Raw genomic sequence first — 20,724 nt, forward strand, 5'->3', positions numbered from 1 at the left:
GTATTATCATCGGTCCTCGATAAATCTACGAAGTTTGAACGAAATCTGGCCGTTTAAAATGGGTCAAAATCGCGCTCAAATGAGTCAGTTACAAATTAACATATATACAGGTGAAACTCACAAAAAGCGTGAAAAAATTACCTAAATACAAAGTATCAGAAACTCTACGTAAATACGTAAACTTTATATCTCTACAAATTATAAAAATTACATTTATTTCAAAGATACATTTCGTCTTCACTGAAGAAAATTTTATACCTGTTTCTCTACCTATAAGTTGTACAAATCAAAAATTGCAATTAAATTAATGTAGGTGTTAGATAACGTGTAGTGTACAAAAGTTGTTACAGACTTTAGAATCATTCTTGAGAGAAGCTCCATCGATCAAATACTGCAGTGCTATTGTTTCCAACTTTACTTCGCACTTATCAATTCGCTGCTAAGTTTCGTTTATAAAACATAATTTATTAGACTGTACAGCCTATTTTAAGCATGTTAAGTACCTATTACACGAGTATTTGTATAAAATAAACTTATTTATTTATCCCGAATGCACCTCCGTTCGCATTAAACTCAAAAACGACTACACCTATCTTCATATCTTCACTCTGTTTTACCAATGGATAGCGTGGTTCTCGAAGAAGGTTTTAGTATAATATTACTTAAGTTTTTGTATACATTTTTGGTTTTAAGGAAATTTCTTGTAGATGTCGGAAAAATAAGCCGTCTGGGTGATTTTAAGGTATAACAAAATAATGTACAGTGAAATTGTTATTATCTTATACGTAATGTACTATATCCATTTTAATGTTTTCAAAATTGGCAATTATAAAGCGGTAATAAAAAACCCATTGGATAAATACGATATTATTCCCTTATATTGTCTATTGGCAGAACAGCTAGTTATATTGATAAAACTAAAGTGTCAGTATATTATCAAAATAACACTTAGTTCATATTTTGAATGGTACGTACTTATCTATACTTTTAAAATTATTTTTACCGTCTGTCTGTCTTGGTTGATCTCGGAACGGATTTTGACGAGACTTTGGCACCTAACTCACATTATTAGGAGTAATTAATATATTATTTAGTCGAGTTCTATTTTAGTTAACGAATAAAAATATGTTATATTTTTAGTAAAATAATTTTTGTTGCATACGCAATACGCATAATACTATCAATTACTGTAACTGGACACTTTGCCACGTAAAAAAAATACTAAAAAAATATTTATTTGTCAAAATTGATTCCTTTACCACTAATTTTCACCATTAACATTATCAAACAAATGGCGAGCTAAGAGAGAGAACTCTCTCTCTCTCAGTATTAATAATAAACTATCACAACTATATCCAAAATATACAATTTATATTATGTATAGGTACATGATCGTAAAAAATTAAGATAAATGGAATACCACATGAAGTATACACAAGAATATGTGAAAGGAAACGGCTGCAGCTATGCAGTGTTAAGATAATACCAAATGTCTTTATCGAAAGTAGGCTTCGGTTACAAAATAAGATTTGGCCAACATTCGCGGCAACCGTATTGAGTGTGTACGAGTATTTACAGTTAGTCAGTAGGTGTAACGCAGTAGCAATTAGAAATGCTGGCTCGTATACTGCAGTATGCGATGGTTCAATAGCTCTCGCCTCTAAATCGGGGCTGGCAAATAGATGGAATTGCTTTATAAAAAATATTCACAGTGCCTAAACATAAGACTTGTTTATACATGTATATAAATGTAATACTTGGATTGATATGAGCCAAACATACTATGCAATTGATTGGTCCCTGTACATTAAAGATATTTCAGAAAAAATATACACTACCCTCAGGTAGGCCGGGTAGGTTATGGGTACAACAACGGCGCCTTTATCTACCGTGAAGCAGTAATGTGTAAGCATTACTGTGTTTTGGTCTGAACTAGTGAAATTACTGGGAAAATGAGACTTAACATCTTATGTCTCAAGGTGACGAGCGCAGTTGTAATGCCGCTCAAAATTTTTGGAGATTTTCTAGAATCCTGAGCGGTACTGCATTGTAATGGACAGGTCGTATCAATTACCATCAGCTAAACATCCTACACGCCTCGTCTCTTGTTTTAATAAAAAAAGGTATTACAAAATATATTTAAACGCAATAACAACTATTATTTGAAACTTTTGTCTATTCTACACGTTTTTTATTAGCTTCACCTGTGTGTATGTTTGTTTGTAACCGACGCATTTGGGCGCGATTTTAACCCAGTTTAAACGGCCAAATTTCGTTCGAACTTCGTAGATTTATCGATGACCGATGACAATATATTAATTTGATAAAGTTTTTCGATTTTTAAAATTTGCAAAATAAGTCGGCTAGAGCTCGTTTCACATAAGTGTAACCTAAATGGAGTGAACTCAATCTTAATGAAATTCCTCACGATCTTAATCAATACACTCGCCATAGAGAATAGACCGAGTTTACTCCCACCAGTTGTAAACCAAAGAAAGGTTTGAAAGTGTGAAGAGATATATCAAACATGAGACCATTACTTGTCTCTTTCTAGTATTTGCATTAGGCCACGTAAAATACTCTCATATAGACGAATGGTAAGTAACCCTGACTACTACGCTAGAGGTCCCGGGTTCTAATCCCGGCAGGTGCAATCATTTATATGATGAATATGGATGTTTGTTTGCGAGTCATGGATGTTTATATGTATTTATGTATGTTTAAGTAAGTATATTATATTAAATATATCGTTGTCTTGTTATATACTATCACGATTGAAGATGAAAGGGTAGAACAGAATTCGTATATTTGGGTAGCATGTTTACAAGAGACGGAAGATATGAAGGTGATATTGAAAGGAGAGTGACAGCGGGAAACTGTGTGAATAGAGCGCTGCATGCCTTTATAAACAGCCAGACTGTGCCAATAGAAGCGCGAATGGCTGTACATAATGGAGTGCTTGGCGCCACGTTTTACGGAAGTGAGAGTTGGGTATGGCAGAAGAAGCATAAAAGCAGAATTAACACAGTTAAGATGCGATCACTGCGTAGTATGTGTGGGGTAAGACTGACTGATAGAATTCCGAATGCGGTAATACGAGCGCGCTGTGGTTTGAAAGAGGATGTTGTGACAAGTACTGAAAAAGGAATGCTGAAATGCTTTGGACACGTGGAGCGAATTAGTGAATAAAAAATGACGCATCAAATATATAAGGCAAGTGTGTGTGGACAAGTCAGTCGCGGGAGACCTCGTATAACATTCGTCGACCAAATTGGGGACGTTATGAGAAAAGGAGAGGTCCGAAGCACCCGCAACCGGCGAGCATGTATGAAAAGAGTAATGAATGTAGAGGAAGCGCGTGAGGTTTATAAGGATAGAAGCAAATGGCATTCTATTGTCTCTCCGTACAAGGCGTGAGTGTGTATATACATACACACTCACTCAACTCTATATTATCTGATTATTGGTAAAATTATATTTTGAATATTTGTTATTTTACAATTTTATGAAAACATCCCATAGGTGCCTAATTGATTCTTCTTATACTGAAAAAAAATATGTATTTATATGACAGAGACGAGACGAGCAGGACGAACACCTGATGGTAATTGATACGCCCTGCCCATTACAATGAAGTGCCACTCAGGATTCTTGTAAAACCCAAAAACCCTAAGTAGCACTACAATTGCGCTCGTCACCTTGAGACATATGATGTTAACAGTGTCGGATTAATCGCATAGAAAGGGTAGCAATTGCTACGGGCCCCGCGAGAAAGGGGGCCCCGCATATTAAAACCCACTCATCTCTAACTGAGCGTATTTTTTTAAGATTTTGGTATATTGAATTTACTTGATATCACAAAAACTTCAAACTTTACAACTTTTCTACCAAGACAATAGTCAGACACTCGGTAACAGACTATTTCGAATATAGATTAAGGGCTCTTTCAAAGAATTAGCTACGGGCCCCGCGCTTGCTTAATCCGGCACTGGATGTTCAGTTTCGTTTGCCCAGTAATTTCACTAGCTACGGCGCCCTTCAGACCGAAACACAATAACGCTTACACATTACTGCTTCACGGCAGAAAATCGGCATCCCGTGCAAAGGTATTTTTACATGTGTAGGTACACAAAGGTCACCACGATACGTTAAGAGCAGGTGTACTATTTGTTAGGCAGGTGCAACTAATGCACAACGAATATAACTCGACCCGACTTCCTTTTCTCGTAAAATACTAACACAAAAAATATACGAAGTCTTAAAGTTACATAACTAATATAAATGCAGTCTTAACAAACGAGCCTTAGTTTAAAAAACACTTCAAACATTATAAAGTAAACAAATTCCACGCTTATTTCGAAATAATTTAGATTCATTGATGAGCATAGCTGTAAAAAGCGTCCAATTTTTATTTAGTGCGGCACAATTGTCTGCTCACAAATAAAAATGTGGTATGTTGGTTTCTTGAATAACCCCAAAAATTCTAAGCGGTGCTACATTTGCGCTCGTCACCTTGAGACATAAGATGTTAAGTCTCATTTGCCCAGTAATTTCACTAGCTACGGCACCCTTCTGACCAAAACTCAATAATGTTAACACGTTATGCTTTCACAACCTGAGAGTTGAACAAAGAATACAAGATTTGATGACGATACGTCACTCGAACGGTTAGCTCAGTTGGAATAGCACTCGCATGTAACGTGAGAGGTCGCGGGTTCGAGTACCGCATCGTATATAAAATTTTGTTTTCAAATTTTATTTGTGTCTTAACCGCCTCTTCATAAAATCCACAATATCCACATTTATTAACTTTTGGTAAAGGAAACCTATGATCCTATTGTCGATAAATCATGTGCATATCAGTTTGGATCCTGTTTGGAGCCCGTTACAAGAATAACTGTTTGAGTATCCCTCAGTCTCGCATTATGCCGGAGTGAGGTCGGGTCACGGCGGTCACTCGTCAATCACATCACGAAGTCGAATTTACAATAGAAACGAAAACAAAACCTGATCAGCGAACAGATAGCGGTTCTGTAATGCGAGATACAATCAATCGCATTCTTACAACTTTGATTTGTACCTCCTTGTGCATGTTGTATGCGTCTAGTTGGTATCTCGATTTTGATCCGCAATTTATTTCTCTTCCGCGTTATTGGAATGAAAGGTTCCCCTTTATTTGTTTATAATAAAACTAGCTGACCCTACAGACGTGGTTCTGTACGTAATAATAAACAAAATATTGTTTTTTATGAATTTGTCAATAATTTTTCACAAGCTCAAGATTTTTTTCGTAACGTATGCTCCTTGTTGATATAACGAAATTATTTCACAGCCGGATTGTTAAATCGTGCGTCACTAAATTCGCTCACAGAAAATATGTCAATACAAAACAAATATTGGAAATAAAAATAATTATGGGTCCCAAATCGAAATAAAAAGTATCGTATCTCTCAAGTTGGACTAAACTGCGCTCCATGAAGTTATCCCAATTTAAATCCAATAGTTAATTTAGGAGTCCATCGCGGACAAACCACGTATCACGTAATTTATATATATTAAGAAGATAAGAAATAGTTTTGTGCAAGCGGAGTAAATTGCTTTTAAATATGAATAATATGATGGGAGGTAGAAGATTAAAGTTTATCGATCAATTTATTTGGGATTGAAACTTATTTAAATAAAACACTTTTAATGGATTTAAATGCGTGTAATTGTAACTGTGTTTTTACATTAGATTTTCGAGTCAATTTTTTTAGTAAACCCGACCTTTTCAGATCTCGTTTTCAGGGGGACTGTCCCCATAAAACTAAAATATTAATAAAAATGTAACTTTTACGCAAAAAACTAATGTAAAAACAGTACCAATTACACGCGTTTAAATCCTTTAAATGTGTAACACTCGCTTAAATAAAAAAAAATACTATGAAAACTTATGCTAACATTTTGGAGCAAACTTATTAATAAAACTCCACTGTCCGTCAGTCCGTCGGTCGGTACCTTCTGTACATATTTTTTTTTTCACTATCATATTAAATTGACTATTGAATAGAATTTTTTTAACAATAATGCAAACCTCTACGTGTGCGGGTTTTTACCTCAACATTTAAATTTTCCCGAGAAATCGCTAAAATTTAACCGTTTCTATAAAGTTTTTATTTTTTTGAATAATTATATGTCTACAGAATATAAGAAGAAAATTCATTTTTTTTACATTTCTTTCTTTAATAGACATTGCAGAAAATATCACCAAAGTAGCCCTAATTCAACTAACTAACTAAAGTAAATACGTGTATGTAAATAATAATAAATAATGTATGTAATTAATTAAAAATGCTTCTAATTCTGAATTAAAATTATGGCAATCTTGTACAGAAGAGGTAACCTAGGTCCGCTCGATTCCTCAAGGCCGTTGGCTCAGTCCCCAGCCTTAAGAATAAGCTTTATAGTTGGCTAAATGCTTATAATTTTTATAGTGTTAAAGAATTCATGGATAATAAATTCTGATATCAATTGTATTAAGCTAAATATTTGCATATTCATAAAGCTAAGGATCGCAGCAGATGGAGGGGAATCGTACGGGAGAATCTGATGCAGCGGGGGAGTCACGACCCTCAGTAATGAGGAAAACGACGCGAGGAGGAGGAAATATTTGCATAATAGGAATAGTGCTAGCAAAACATATAAGCACATTATTATAATATTTTAACACCATTGTATACTATGTTTTTTTTGGAAATAAATATATTATTATTATTGCTATTCAAAGAATTAACCATTTGTAGAAGTGTTACAGGGTATTTATTGTGCAGAATGCCTGACTGGATATTGTTTTGATTGTAATTAATTAATTAAATGGACTCTTCTTCTTTTTAAGGTACATAATATACATCTAATCGCTTAGTGAACTATTTTTTGTTATTTTGATGTTTGTATCACAGGTATGTACTATGGGTAGATCTATACGATTTAATTTTTAACTTGTTACTGTTAACGTTAGTGAATGACGCATAGTTCAATATCTACTGGTATTTAATAAGACTGAATAATTTTGTTTCTAAAGTAACTCCATGAGCTATTTGCCAGTAAAAGTCCTGTCAAAATTGGTTCATCTATTTCTGCGATAAGCTGGATTAAACAGGCAGACAGACGATTTAGAAATGACAGTACAAAATCTTTTTATTACTAATTTTAATAGATACTATAGACCTATGAACTCTAAAGTACAACAGAACCCATAGTTGGTAATAATATTTTACAACTGCGATCGTTAAAACGTACCAGATGATCAAACTTAATCACAGATATTCCAGTAAAATTTCATGGCATTTCTCAAGAGAAAACTTTTTCTTTAAGTCCAGTTAGCGGCCAGAAAAAGAAAGTATATTTTCACTTTGCAAATAATTGTTGGCCGTAATTGAAAAGGCCATTTGCCGTGCTTTGATATCGTAAAATAACATATTTAGTGCTGTTTAACATTATAACTATATTATGTTTTATACATTGAAATAGAAATCAATGTTGGTCGTTTGAAGAATGTTAGTTATCATTTGTTCCGGTATTTTTTTTTTAATGAAAATAAGGGACGAGACGAGCAGGACGTTCAGCTGATGGTTATTGATACGCCCTTCCCATTACAATGCAGTGCCGCAGTTACCCAAAAATTCTGAGCGGTACTACAACTGCGCTCGTCACCTTGAGACATAAGATGTTAAGTCTCATTTGCTCAGTAATTTCACTACCTACGGCGCCCTTCTAACCGAAACACAATATTGCTTACGCATTACTGCTTCACGGCAGAAATAGGCGCCGTTGTAGTACCCATAATCTAGCTGGCATCTTGTGCAAATGAGCGTCCCACTCGTTTAAATTATCTAAGTGTTAAATAAATGATCGAGCTCGCAAAAAACAAGTCAAACGAACACTACAACGACTGAATTGTACTAAACTATCATGTATACATATAACTTAATAGATAATTCATATTGAAAGACGAAATAAAAATAAATTAATTAGGACGGACGATGGACCATCTTATAAAAATAAGTTTGTTCAAAATTTTTTAACTTTAGAAGCTCTTGCAATATCACTTTAAAATTAATTTATACGACATTATTGAAAAAATATATTAACAGAGAGTATTTTTAAAATAAATTTAATTTGAACTCCATAAAGTGCTTTAAAATGGCCTCCCAACTAGACACATTGAAATAAATTCCAAAGCCCTATAGATTATATTAAAAGCTTTATTATATGAGCAAAAATTTTCAAAGCTGCTTTTTTCTATTCCATTTTGTATGATAATTTAATCTATTTATTCTTATAAAGCTTACTAGGCGACAACGTGGTTTAAGACTACGAAGTCCCCGTACATTGAAGTGAGATGAAATCGGACAAGCGTGAAGGTGAATAGCCCTATTGCGTCATTTATGCGTTACCGATCAGTTTTTACGTTTGTCGAACGAAAGCCAAATGAATTTTCAACAAAAACCAAATTCATATTCCAATTTTAATAAAACCGCATTGTGTGAGCGCAGTATTTTATTTGCATAACAAAATTGACGCTACAATTCGTTCGTATAGCACTGCCTGTTTCAACTTCCGATATAACTTTCGGACATTTTAAAACTATTCAGTATTAAACTATACAATATAATATATATAAATGATTCAACTAAATACTATAAGATATGGCGTCTGCGTATAAAAATAATATTGAGTTTTATAATAATGCAATGGGGCAATGCTGCCGATATCAATACCATCTTTGTTCTGCAGAAGAGGGCTATTCGCGCTATTTATAAGCTAGGTCCTAAACAATCGTTGAGAGCATAATTTAAAGAAATAAACATCTGGACTATTGCCTCTCAATATATTCTTCATAATGTTATGTAGGTACATAGGCACATAAGTTAAAATAAAAATAAGTAAATAAATAATATTAATTAAAAAAAAATAAGTGCATTTGCTAGAAACTGTCATAACCTTAATTTTTTATATTATTTATTTTAAAATTAACACCAGCAAATAGACATAAAGTTATTATGCCTACTACTTAGCTAATTGGAGTCAGAAAGTCCTTTGTGGGGCCCGATGTATATGCTTTTACAACAAGATGCTAAGAGGGGGCAATTTGATTGTAAGGGGGGCAATTTAAAAATGGACTTGACACGACTCTAACCCTTTCACTTTGGTACATATGTCTACTGTGCTTTGGGTTATTTAAATTCAAAGTTAGATATCGGTTGCTACTTTAATAAAAAAGGCAAATTCCAAGAATGTGCAAGAAAAATTTTACTACCATTTCTATCTTCATATGTAGCTAAATGTGTATTTAGCACTGTAAATGATTTACTGATAAAAAAAAATAACTAAATTGATATAACACAACACGGAGACTTGAGATTAAAGCTAAGTAAATTGGAGCCTAATATAAAATCTCTGTGCAGCAAGCAACAAGCGCAAGGTGCGATTAATGGATATAGAAAAATCAATATTATAATTATTTTGTATTTCAGTTTTTCATTATATGTTTTGAAAGTTTTGAAAACATTGTAAGTAAAAATTTTTATAGGTTAAATAAATGTATGCATAAAAATTTAAAAAATGTTAAGGTCAGGCATCGTTTGAAAAATGGCTGGGAAACATTGTCACGATTTATAAATAGTAATTTAAAAAAAAACTAGAAAACGCGCTTTTTGTAGAAAACCGAACTAAATAATAGAAAATTCATTTTGATATTTAAAATTAACATCAATTCCTGCCTTATAGACGATAGATTAAGATTATGTGAATCAACAAAAATCTTATTTTGCAAATTGTAAAATGAAATAATTTTATCAAATGAGTGTTCTCGTCGGTTCTCAATATATCTACGAAGTTTGAACCAAAGCCCTTTAAGTGGGTCATAATCGCTCCTAAATGAGTCAGTTACAAACAAACATACATATAGGTGAAGCTAATAAACAACGTGTAAAAATATTCATAGTTTATAAAACTGGATATTATTCTTATTGATAGACGCTGGAGTTGTGTAATTAATGTATCGCATATAGATAACGGTATACGAAGACGATTTATTGAATACAAACATGAAAGATGGGCTACATCGTGCACTCGTGAAGAACACACTGTAGAAGCAACATTGATTCGGAGTGGTGACACACATGGAAAGTTTTTCTATGTTTTTGTACAATGGTGGGAGTAGTTGGGTTGTACCCCCTCGTTTTCAGTACCCAGCCGGTTCTTTACCTCTATTGTGCCCACCGACGTGTATACAGACGCGTACAACGTGCTGCCGATATCACGAGCTTTAAACTCATGAATAGAGTTCCTTTGAAAAGATAATAACATCAATGGCGCTGCTACGTTCACACAGTTATATCAAATAGCACTCGGTTGATGTATTCTAGGATAAATAGTGGGGTTACAGTTGCTTTAGACATCTTTAATTATTGTGTATCTCCTTCAATAAAGTATGGGATATGAATTATTTATGAGGATTAGGTATATATTATGTACATTAGATAGAATAGAAAGTTTAATGAATTTCATACGTATCTATATCTACATAACTACATATTATAAAACAGAGTCCTCCGCCGCGTCTGTCTGTTCTGTCTGAGATAAACTCAAAAACTACTGCATCGATTGTCGTGCTGTTTTCACAAATGCATTGTGTTATTCTCGAGCAAGGTTTTAGTATATAATATGTTTATTTTTTTCGTCAGAGCAAAATAAGACGTCTGGGAATGTTTTAACGATAACACTGTCTAAACCCATTGAGATATAACATAATAATGTATGATGGAATTGTGTTTCTTACATAGTTCTACAGAAAAGTACGCGATGGAATATGTCTATCTCTTAAGGATAACATACTCGTTGAAAATAAATCGTTAATACTGTAAAAATTAGCAATTACATATAAAGCGGTAATGTGAAAGCTGTTTACACGAATACGATATTAATACTGAACAGTTTATTTCTACATATTATAAAATCATTAATTTTCCAATGGATTTAGACTACATTATTCTCGAATTCTAATTCGGTACGCTAGTATATATTAAATAAAAACTACTTTCCTTTGAGGTGCAGTCAGAACTATTGAACTTACTGGGATGACCAATTACCTTTTTTAAGTCACTATTGTATGGATTTTCTTCTTTATAATATTAAAGTTCCATAAGATTGAGTCACAGCGAAATATGGCTGGGCTTAGCTAGAATAATATTATAGTTTCTGGCCATTAATAACGTTACGATAAAAGAAACCAATAGGTAATATTGCGTTTACATCAAGAACCTGTCATTCTTATTCAATATTCGTCGTGATTTCTCATTTTCGCGCCAATCCTTATTAAATAAGCTTGTGATATCGAAATGGAGTGGGACGATAAAGAGAACTGGATTGCTGTGATATCATTAATCATTACACACAGTAGGTATGGAGCCAAACGCAATTTTTTAAACTATTCCACCGCTTGGTATAGGCGCATGTTTGTGTACCTGGCAATTAAATTAATTGAGTTTTAATAGCTAAAAAAGTTATATAAGTAGTCCTCTCCTAATTAAATATTTCGGTCACGTAGAGTGTAGACCTCAAGCACTATTTTTAACTGATCGTCTACGGCCGTTCCCAGTATTCAGTCTATCTCTTACTTGAGATAAAAATCGTATACAAATGATTTGAGTTTTCTTTAGTGTTAATTCCGCCAATATTTGTCTTGGCGAGACAACACGTCCTGAGGACGCCTCGTGTAGAGGCGACACACGTGTCGAATTGACAAATATTGGCGGAATTAACACTAAAAAAAACTTAAATCATTTGTATAATTATGGATTTCCGCAAAGTAACGCCTACTTCAATATATTTTCATAAAAATCGTAACTATAGTTGACTTTTCTGTCCCAATAAACTTATTGACGGTAACTCACCTTATTACCACCGTACACGCTGTCTGTCAATGGGACGACGTATTGACAGCTAATACTGACAGTAGAAGGTAGTAATTTATCTCTATCTGTAGATAGTATATTGGGAACGGCCGTAAGTTCAGTAGTATATCAGGAAACGCTTTTTAGATACGTAATGATTGGCTAAGTTTATTATCTATATATACTTACTTAATATATAAAGCTGCAGTGTTTGTTTGTTTGTTTGAACGCGCTAATATCTGGTACTACTGGTCCGATTTGAATGATTCTTTCAGTGTTGGGTAGTCCATTTATCGAGGAAGGCTATAGGCTATGTTTTTTTTTTCAAAATTAGGGATCCGTAATAAAAGTGCTATTTTGTAACACAAGGTGTAAAATCGAAAACCTATTTTTGCGTGCGCTGCAAAAACTATTGACAATAGAACAAAATGATGTACAGGCTATAATATAGGCAATTTTTTATTACTTATAAAACTATCGTGTGAATTATACTTTATATGGCAAAACAACGTTTGCCGGGTCAGCTAGTTACTACATAAAATTATAAATTATCATAATATTAGACTGTTCTAGAGCTCCTTGAGGTTGATATCGTGATAAAGCAATTAAATATGATTGCTCGTAAATTTTGTAAACAAACGTAATTCACACGTTAAACATAAAATGGCGAAAACGATATATTATATGTGTTAATAAACCCTGAATTATAATTAAATACAGTGCTGAACTCTGATGTTTAATGATGATTAATTTTTATTGTACTTACGTATTATCAGTGACGTCGCAGGATTCATCTAGCTCTCCTATTGTGTCAAGAGATGCACCGGATCCATCTTCTCTTGTTTCGACAGGGGGAGGGGGCGGAGCAGAAGTGGGTCGAGGACATGACTTAGTTTCATTAGTAACTTCAGTGAATTGAGTTTTTGGCACGAAATCGATTAAGCGTGGCAATATTTCTGGTACAGCAACCTCTTCAAACTTTTCAACTATTTTATTATTCATTTCTGCTTCAGACCTTTGTAACCAAGTTTCAATGCAATTCTTTTTTGTCGGTGTTAGAAGTTGATCTGGTGTGGAGGGAAGCGATGCCTCAGGAATTGGAAGTGGTCTCCGTCTTCTATCACTCATAGATCTTTCAACTTTTGTATTTCTTGGCATTGGCTTTGGCTTCACTAATAAAACTTCAGTATCACCGTTTTCTACGCATTTAATTTCATTCTCTTGTTTTGGCTCCAGCTTTAAATCATTTTCTTTGATACTATTATTATTATTATCTTCACTTTTTTGAAAATTCTGTATCTTCCGCGATTCTTCTATAGAGTTAATGTTTTCGGAGGCAACTATGTTTTTCGATTCTGAGTTTTCCAATTTTTTACATGCTTCATACATATACATCTGTTCTATAATTTTCTTGTTCCCAATTGTATCTCTAAATATGCTATTGTCAATATTTTCAATACTATTTAAAACTTTCTTAAGATCGATAGACTTTTGCTGCATAATCGGAGTTGATGGTATACTATTTTCTACAGAATTTGCCATTGAACCTAATCTATCTATTACTGTGGAAATCGAGCTGCCCGTATCATCAGACTCGCCATCCGCTAAAGCAAGACAACGTTCCCACTCATTGGACAAAAGATCTAGGTACACTTCTGCTTCGGGTGGAATTGTTTTACCATCTGATAGTCTTCGTACCAATCGCCTAACTTCTTCTGGTGAACCTTTCTTTAAGCAAGTGAGGCCTTCCTTGCTTTGTCTAAATAAATGACTGTCAAAAGATGATTTCCTTGATAGATTAGTAGGTCTGGAGTTAGTCATTTGTTGATGGTTATTTGCTGAGTTTTCAACATGCTTATCAATACTTGGTTCACCAGCAATCTGGAGATTTGATTTATCCTTGAACGAATTTTTCTTGCCTAGTTTGCGAGGAGGAACAGGTGGAGGTAATGTTGTTGGTCTAGGTATATCATCAAGGCAACCATTAGTATGGGGTACTTCCTTTTCACTTGATGATTGCGAGCTCATTTTTTGGTCAGAATCAAAATGTCTTATTAATAGTTTAAGTTTTTCATCGGATTCTTTTAGCCTGCGCACACAATCTATTCTAGTCAAGTTAAAAACTGGCATTCCATCAATAGCTAATATTTCATCTCCTGGTATTAGTTTACCCCATGGAGCGCATGCTTTAGCTGCAGGACTATCTTCCGCACATGACTGAACAAGAAGTCGCCGAACGTTTTCTGATGCAGCAGAACCACCTTCAAATTTTAGGCCAAGCCCAAGCCGAGCTCCTTTTGGTCTATGAACTATTACTTCTGCGGCTCCAGTTACGTCACCAACTGTGAGAACGGTTACAAATCCAGGATCACACTCCGCAGGTTTACTCTCCCCTACTGGCACTATAGTGATGAACTCCTCTACATCTGTACTTTTCTCCATTCCGCGTCACACACCCCACCTGAATGGCTGTGAGCTCAAATCTGCAAAGAAAAAATTAACTAAAATTAGTCTTCATATCTATTGTTCTATTTACATATAAAAAAATGCATTCATTTCATATCGCAGCTTCTTATTTTCATATTTAAAGCATAAAAGGCATTTATTTTCTCAAAATTGATTCCTTAAGAACTTTTTTTGATAATATCATTTCCAATATCTAGTATAGTACATATATACTACTACATGTATACTACTACCGCTTCGGAAACAAATGGCGATCTGAGAAAGAAACAGCGGAGCAATTAAGTCCCGCAGCATTCTTTTTTTGCGCTCTTTTTAATGAAATATACAATATGTACTGTCATTGTTATTGCTATAAAAAGAAGGTCCCAGGCTGCCGGATTACATAGATATTCAGCTGTGGAGTTGAATGATTTACGACAGAGCCATTCTTTAACAAAACATTTAAATATATAATAATTAGAATCACTATTAAGAGCAATTAGCTAATGTTATTCCGTAAGTACCTATATCATCTCATTGCGAGAAGGATCTATACCGGCCTTCAAACCAATTTGTGCCAGTTAAGGTTACTAGATACTGGATCTAGTAATTAATAACAATTAAATAAACGTGCGTGATGTGACTGAGTAAAACTTTCATCGCTCAATGAAAGTATAACGAGCGTATTTTAAAAAGCGCAAACATTCATTGGATGGCAGAGATGTGGGTCAGTGGACTGAGCACTGAGGCATTACCAGACACTGTCCGGCTCACGGCAAGTTTGCGGATATCGATACATTAACATATCGCCGGGGGCTGCGAGCCACGACCAGTTATCCAGATTCCAATATGGGCTTTTCTCATGACTTTCAATCGTTTTCACGGTAAGCGTGAACCTCTCTCATATCTACATCAGTAAATTATTGTTATTACTTCAACCTAGATTGTGTGAAACGTTATGGCTCGATGGAAAACTATACCTTTAGTAAAGGCCACTTGCAGATTTATTGTATAAATTTTGTCTGAAGGCAATCAGTTATTATGGATCAGTCTGTACTAAATTTTGTAGATTGTATATGATACCAATTTAAAGCTGACATTAGACTTTTATGAAATATTTATCGTGCTTATTGTCAAGTAATATTTAGCAGTGGGAGGAAGAGCCTCCTTTGCACAGGATGCCGGCTAGATTATGGGTACCACAACGGCGCCTATTTCTGCCGTGAAGCAGTAATGTGTAAGCATTACTGTGTTAGGGTCTGAAGGGCGCCGTAGCTAGTGAAATTACTGGGCAAATGAGACTTAACATCTTATGTCTCAAGGTGACGAGCGCAGCTGTAGTGCCACTCAGAATTTTTTGGGTTTTTCAAGAATCCTGAGCGGCACTGCAAAGGGCAGGGCGCATCAATTACCGTCAGCTAAACGTCCTGCTCGTCTCGTCCCTTATTTTCATAAAAAAAAATATATTTGGCATGAACGTAGGATTCGATAGCAAGTTTGTAATTTAAAAACAATTCGCGCAAAAATCATTCTGTGCTACACAACTGACCTCGGTTGTTGTTCGACAAAATGGGAACGTTGAATCACTGTTGTCTGATATTTCGCGATAAACAAAGAAAAGAAACGAGTCACTTACATATTATTATTATCATATGAATACTGTTAAAAATTCATATTCAGATATTTGTACACCTAACAGATTCAGTCAAGACGATCTAAATTCAAGTTCAAATGTTATACTTGACATCCGTGAATGGTTTTTTTTTAATGAAATAAGGGACGGGACGAGCAGGACGTTCAGGTGATGGTAATTGATACGCCCTTTACATTACAATGTTTTGCCGCTCTGGATTCTTGAAAAACCCTAAAATTCTGAGCGGCACTACAATTGCACTGGTCACCGTGAGACCTAAGATCTCATTTGCCCAGTAATTTCACTAGCTACGGCGCCCTTCAGACCGATACACAGTAATATTTACACATTACTGCTTCACGGCAGAAATAGGCACCGTCGTGTTTCCCATATTCTGGCCGGCTTCCTGTGTAATGGAGCCTCCCACTGGTAAATTAAATGATTCACGTATGTGAATTATTAGTCGTATGACTAATTACGTATTTGATGTCATAAAAGAAATATATAGAAACCGATATACGCGAATTGCATCACTTCTATTATATTTGTAAAAAAAAGTTAGCAAATTGATCAAATAATCAAGACCTTTATTTAACTAAGCTGAAAAGTTTCAGATCTTTTGTCTTCATGTCTATTTGTATGTTTATGTGTGTACGTTAATCTCAGAAACGGCTAAACTGGTTTGATGTCTTGGATGATAAGGCCTCAGTTACATTTTGTATTTGTTTCATTTTAATCGGTAACAAACAATATAAAACGTCATGTGCTGCAGACTACAGCAACAGAAAAGAAACCTTTATCAAGGCTTATTTTAATATGATTTTTTTAAGTATATTATTAGGGATTAGATGTCACGCGACCGCCTGCATAAACTTCATTCACATGACAATCTGACAAATGATTCGTATCTTGATCACAATGTAGAGAGTTTACTATATTATCTTGCGCGGAATCATTATCTGAATTTATGAATTAAATAATACTATATAATTTAAACAAATTAGTTTTAAAAAGAACTAAAAAAGAAGATAAAACGCACAAAATTCTGTTTGGTATTCGAAATTTAAAGCTAAAGATAATGGTTGAAATTTAAAATTAGTATCATTTCGCGGCTTATCAACGATAGATTTAGAATTATATAAATTACCAAAAAATCTTGTTTTACAAATTGAAAAATGTCATCATTTTATCAAATTAATGTATTGTCATCGGTCCTCGATAAATCTAAGAAGTTTGAACGAAATGTGGCGGTTTAAAGTGGGTCAAAATCGCACCTGAATGAGTCGATTACAAACAAACAAATATACATACAGGTAAAGCTAAATAAATAAAAATAAAAATAAAAAGCGTGTAAAATAGCCTGAGTTATTGTCTATATGAGTAATGTGTCTGAAAATTCGAAAAAGATAACGCGAACAGAAATTTTTTTTCTGGCTTAAGTTCCATGTAAACATTTATATTAAATTAATTAAATCGCTGGTAAGCTTCTTACCAGCGATAGAACCGTCGATAAGTTTCTTGGGACAGAAAAGTCAACGATAGTTACGATTTTTATCTCAAGTAAGAGATAGACTGAATATTGGGAACGGCCGTTAATGATCAAGTTCAATATAAATGAAGGTCTATACAACTGAGTATGGTCGTTCATTGAATCATAAATATTCATAATTTGTTATGTTTGGTGTTTGTATTGTTCAGATGAGAATATGATAGTTTCACAGTGGCTGAGTAAGTAGGCTAAAGAGGCTCAGATGGTTAAATCAAGGTTAAGATTGTTACAAGAACTTCATAATTAGTGTGATGATAAATATACATAATTTGACAAGAGGTGTACTATGTAATGTAACATGAATCATGTGTTTTCAAACTAGACTACAAAAATAGGAGAAAGTTCTCGTTTGGAATGTTTTTTAACTCATATCTCCGCCACTTTCGGATCGGAATATTTTTGAAGTTATGCTTCATTAAGCGCGTTATGAAAATGATGAGACATACATCTATAAGAAGACATAACAATAAAAAAAATAAAAGGTAAATAAAAAAAAATGTATTTTCTTGATAGTAACAGTACAAATAATAAGATAGTGAATTTCATCAGTTTGAAACACAAACCTGTATTTGTCGTAACTAAACCATCTTACCCTCAACAAAGAATAATATTACACAAACGTAAATGGAAGGAAAGGAAGGGATTGACAGTTCATATATAATATAATAAGTTTGTAAAGGTATAATAATAAATATATATTTAAGTATTATAATTGTTACAGAAATTAAAACGTGAACTGACTATGTATTCCACTATAAGTTTGCATGCCTTATGGGTTAGGATAAGAGCATCTGTTAATTATAAGCCAACAACATCTTATTATTACCTTATCTTGCAAATAAAGATGATTTGATTTGATTTGAAGTCATATTGTAGTGTATGTTTGTATGTTCCCTGATAACTCCTAAACTATTCGACTGATCTCAATGAAATCTTTTGTAATAGATTCGATGAAGCTCAAGGAAGGTTTACATTTATAATTTATATGGCAAAACAACGTTTGCCAGGTCAGATAGTTTGTATATAAAAGATAATGTATGTTTGTATGTTCCCTAATAACTCCTTAAATATTCGACCGATCTCAATGAAATCTTTTGTAATAGATTCGTTGAAGCTCAAGGAAGGTTTACATATATAAATTATATGGCAACACAACGTTTGCCAGGTCAGCTAGTTATTTATAACGATCGACGATTGCAGTAAACGCGAATGGGTTTAAGGCTCCCCCACACAGGCCCGTTATTATAGGTCGATGATATCGCATGCGTTATTATGATATCTGTACGATATAAATAAGCACTGACTTGTTGGAGTCCTGCTTGCATGTGCATGCGCTGCGTTGACTTTTTTGCATACCTGAGATCTGCAGCCCTATTAGAAAATCGAAATTCGAAGTTTCGGTTCACGGATTTACTTTTTTTTATTACGAAAGTGTTTCAGATCCAAAGATCGCAACGAAGTTTGCGATTAGACATTTTGTCTTTCGTTTACTTTATTCCCAAATTCACTTGTGTCTATGGTTCCGAAACGAAATCTGTCCGCACTATTCGGATACGAAGTACTTTCGTAATAGGATTTAATTCGAAGTTCGTCGTTCTTTCGTTTCGGACCGCAAGTCGATTTTGGTTATAGACCTGATGAGATGGTATAGTGCCGGCGCGGCACTCTCTCGTAAGAAATATGGGACGATAAAAACGCAGCTGTGTTCAAGGAATCGGGACGCTTTATCGCAATAACGCAGGCGATATTATCGACCTATGATAACGTGGCTGTGTGGGGGAGCCTTTATGTATGTACTTAGATTATAATAAAATCGTAAACCATCTTATTGTGTGTAAATAAATAAAAATTATAAAATAATCTCAGAGTACATACCTACCTTTTATAATAAAATTTACCACTTGAGACAAGTTGAGTTTTAATGTGAAAAGGGTTCAAAAAATCTCATTGGCACTCTTTTGAAATATCATTTACAGTTTAAGCATTTAACAAAATAATATTTAAGTATACAATGCAGAAATCTGACGTCACGGCGCCTACTTCTGCCGTGAAGCAGACATGTGTAAACATTACTGTGTTTCGGACTGATGGGCGCTAACATCTTACGTCTCAAGATGACGAGTTGTAGTGCCGCTCAGAATTTTTAAGGGTTTTTCAAGAATCCTGAGCGGCACTGCCTTGTAATGGGAAAGGCATATCAATTACTATCAGCTGAGCGTCCTGCTCGCCTAGCTCCTTATTTTCATTAAAAAAGAACACAAATACTCGATCGTTTCGACTTCTTATTACCAACAAAAGCAGAATTTGCGAGGACAAGATTTACCAGTCATCCCAAACATCGCTTATACATAATGCATGATTAAGGAAGGGAACGACCCGCCTCACGACGCCCATACAAACGAGCATAACGAAGCCTTCAATAGAAATTCAACCAAATTTCAATTTGCCAATCAAATGAAATCACAGGAATCATCTATATTACTATTAAGTGTCTACAATTACAGATATGAAAAAATACACAAAATCCAAGTAAAAAGTCCAAAACACAAAGAAGTACAAAGTATCAAGAACACGCTATTAACCACTTTGATTAATATCTCCGTTTCTTTATGCAAGCGTTGCCTTACTGCAACATAGCGCAATACTCACACTTTCCTAATAAATAGCGAACATCGTATTACAAAACGCATAGCGGCAACTTAAATAGAAAACTAGTTGCGAATTGAATTTGTTTTTGCAGATAATTGAATGATTTCGCAAATGACAATATCTATATTCTATCGACAGCTGGTGGTTTAGTACTTATTCCGTGGCTAAGTAAACGATGTATGCAATTGGATGATTTTGAAAAAGTTTGATAAAAAGGAGTATTATAGATATGTACTAGCTGACCCAGCAAACCTTGTATTGCCATATAAAGTAATAAAAAATTTTTGGGATGTAAAAAGAAGATGCAACCGATTCTCAGACCTACCAAATTTATCGTTCTACTAATATAAACAATATTGTAAGGATAATATAATGGATCAAACATTGCCATCTTGCAATCCTATAGCGGATTTGTGGATGGAACAGAATAATATAAAATCGCGATACAAAAATAGGGGTTGATCGTAGAGGGTTTTTAAATTTAGGGTTGTATCTATTTTTTAATGTTGTAT

The 20,724-nt window shown here is 34.2% G+C and overlaps 1 protein-coding gene across 2 annotated transcripts in view; it reads right to left on the reverse strand.

The window, feature by feature from the left end:
- The window catches only part of LOC126966380 (uncharacterized), an 80,968-nt gene that overhangs the window by 46,703 nt on the left and 13,541 nt on the right, over positions 1-20,724 (reverse strand). For both annotated transcript variants that reach the window (XM_050810371.1, XM_050810370.1), the window contains exon 2: positions 12,703-14,419. In XM_050810371.1, the coding sequence (XP_050666328.1) occupies positions 12,703-14,378 (1,676 nt within the window). In that variant the 5' untranslated portion in view covers positions 14,379-14,419. The remainder of the gene's footprint in view (positions 1-12,702; positions 14,420-20,724) is intronic.

The sequence above is a fragment of the Leptidea sinapis genome, chromosome 10 (assembly GCF_905404315.1).
Source record: "Leptidea sinapis chromosome 10, ilLepSina1.1, whole genome shotgun sequence".
Taxonomy (NCBI): Eukaryota; Metazoa; Arthropoda; class Insecta; order Lepidoptera; family Pieridae; genus Leptidea; species Leptidea sinapis.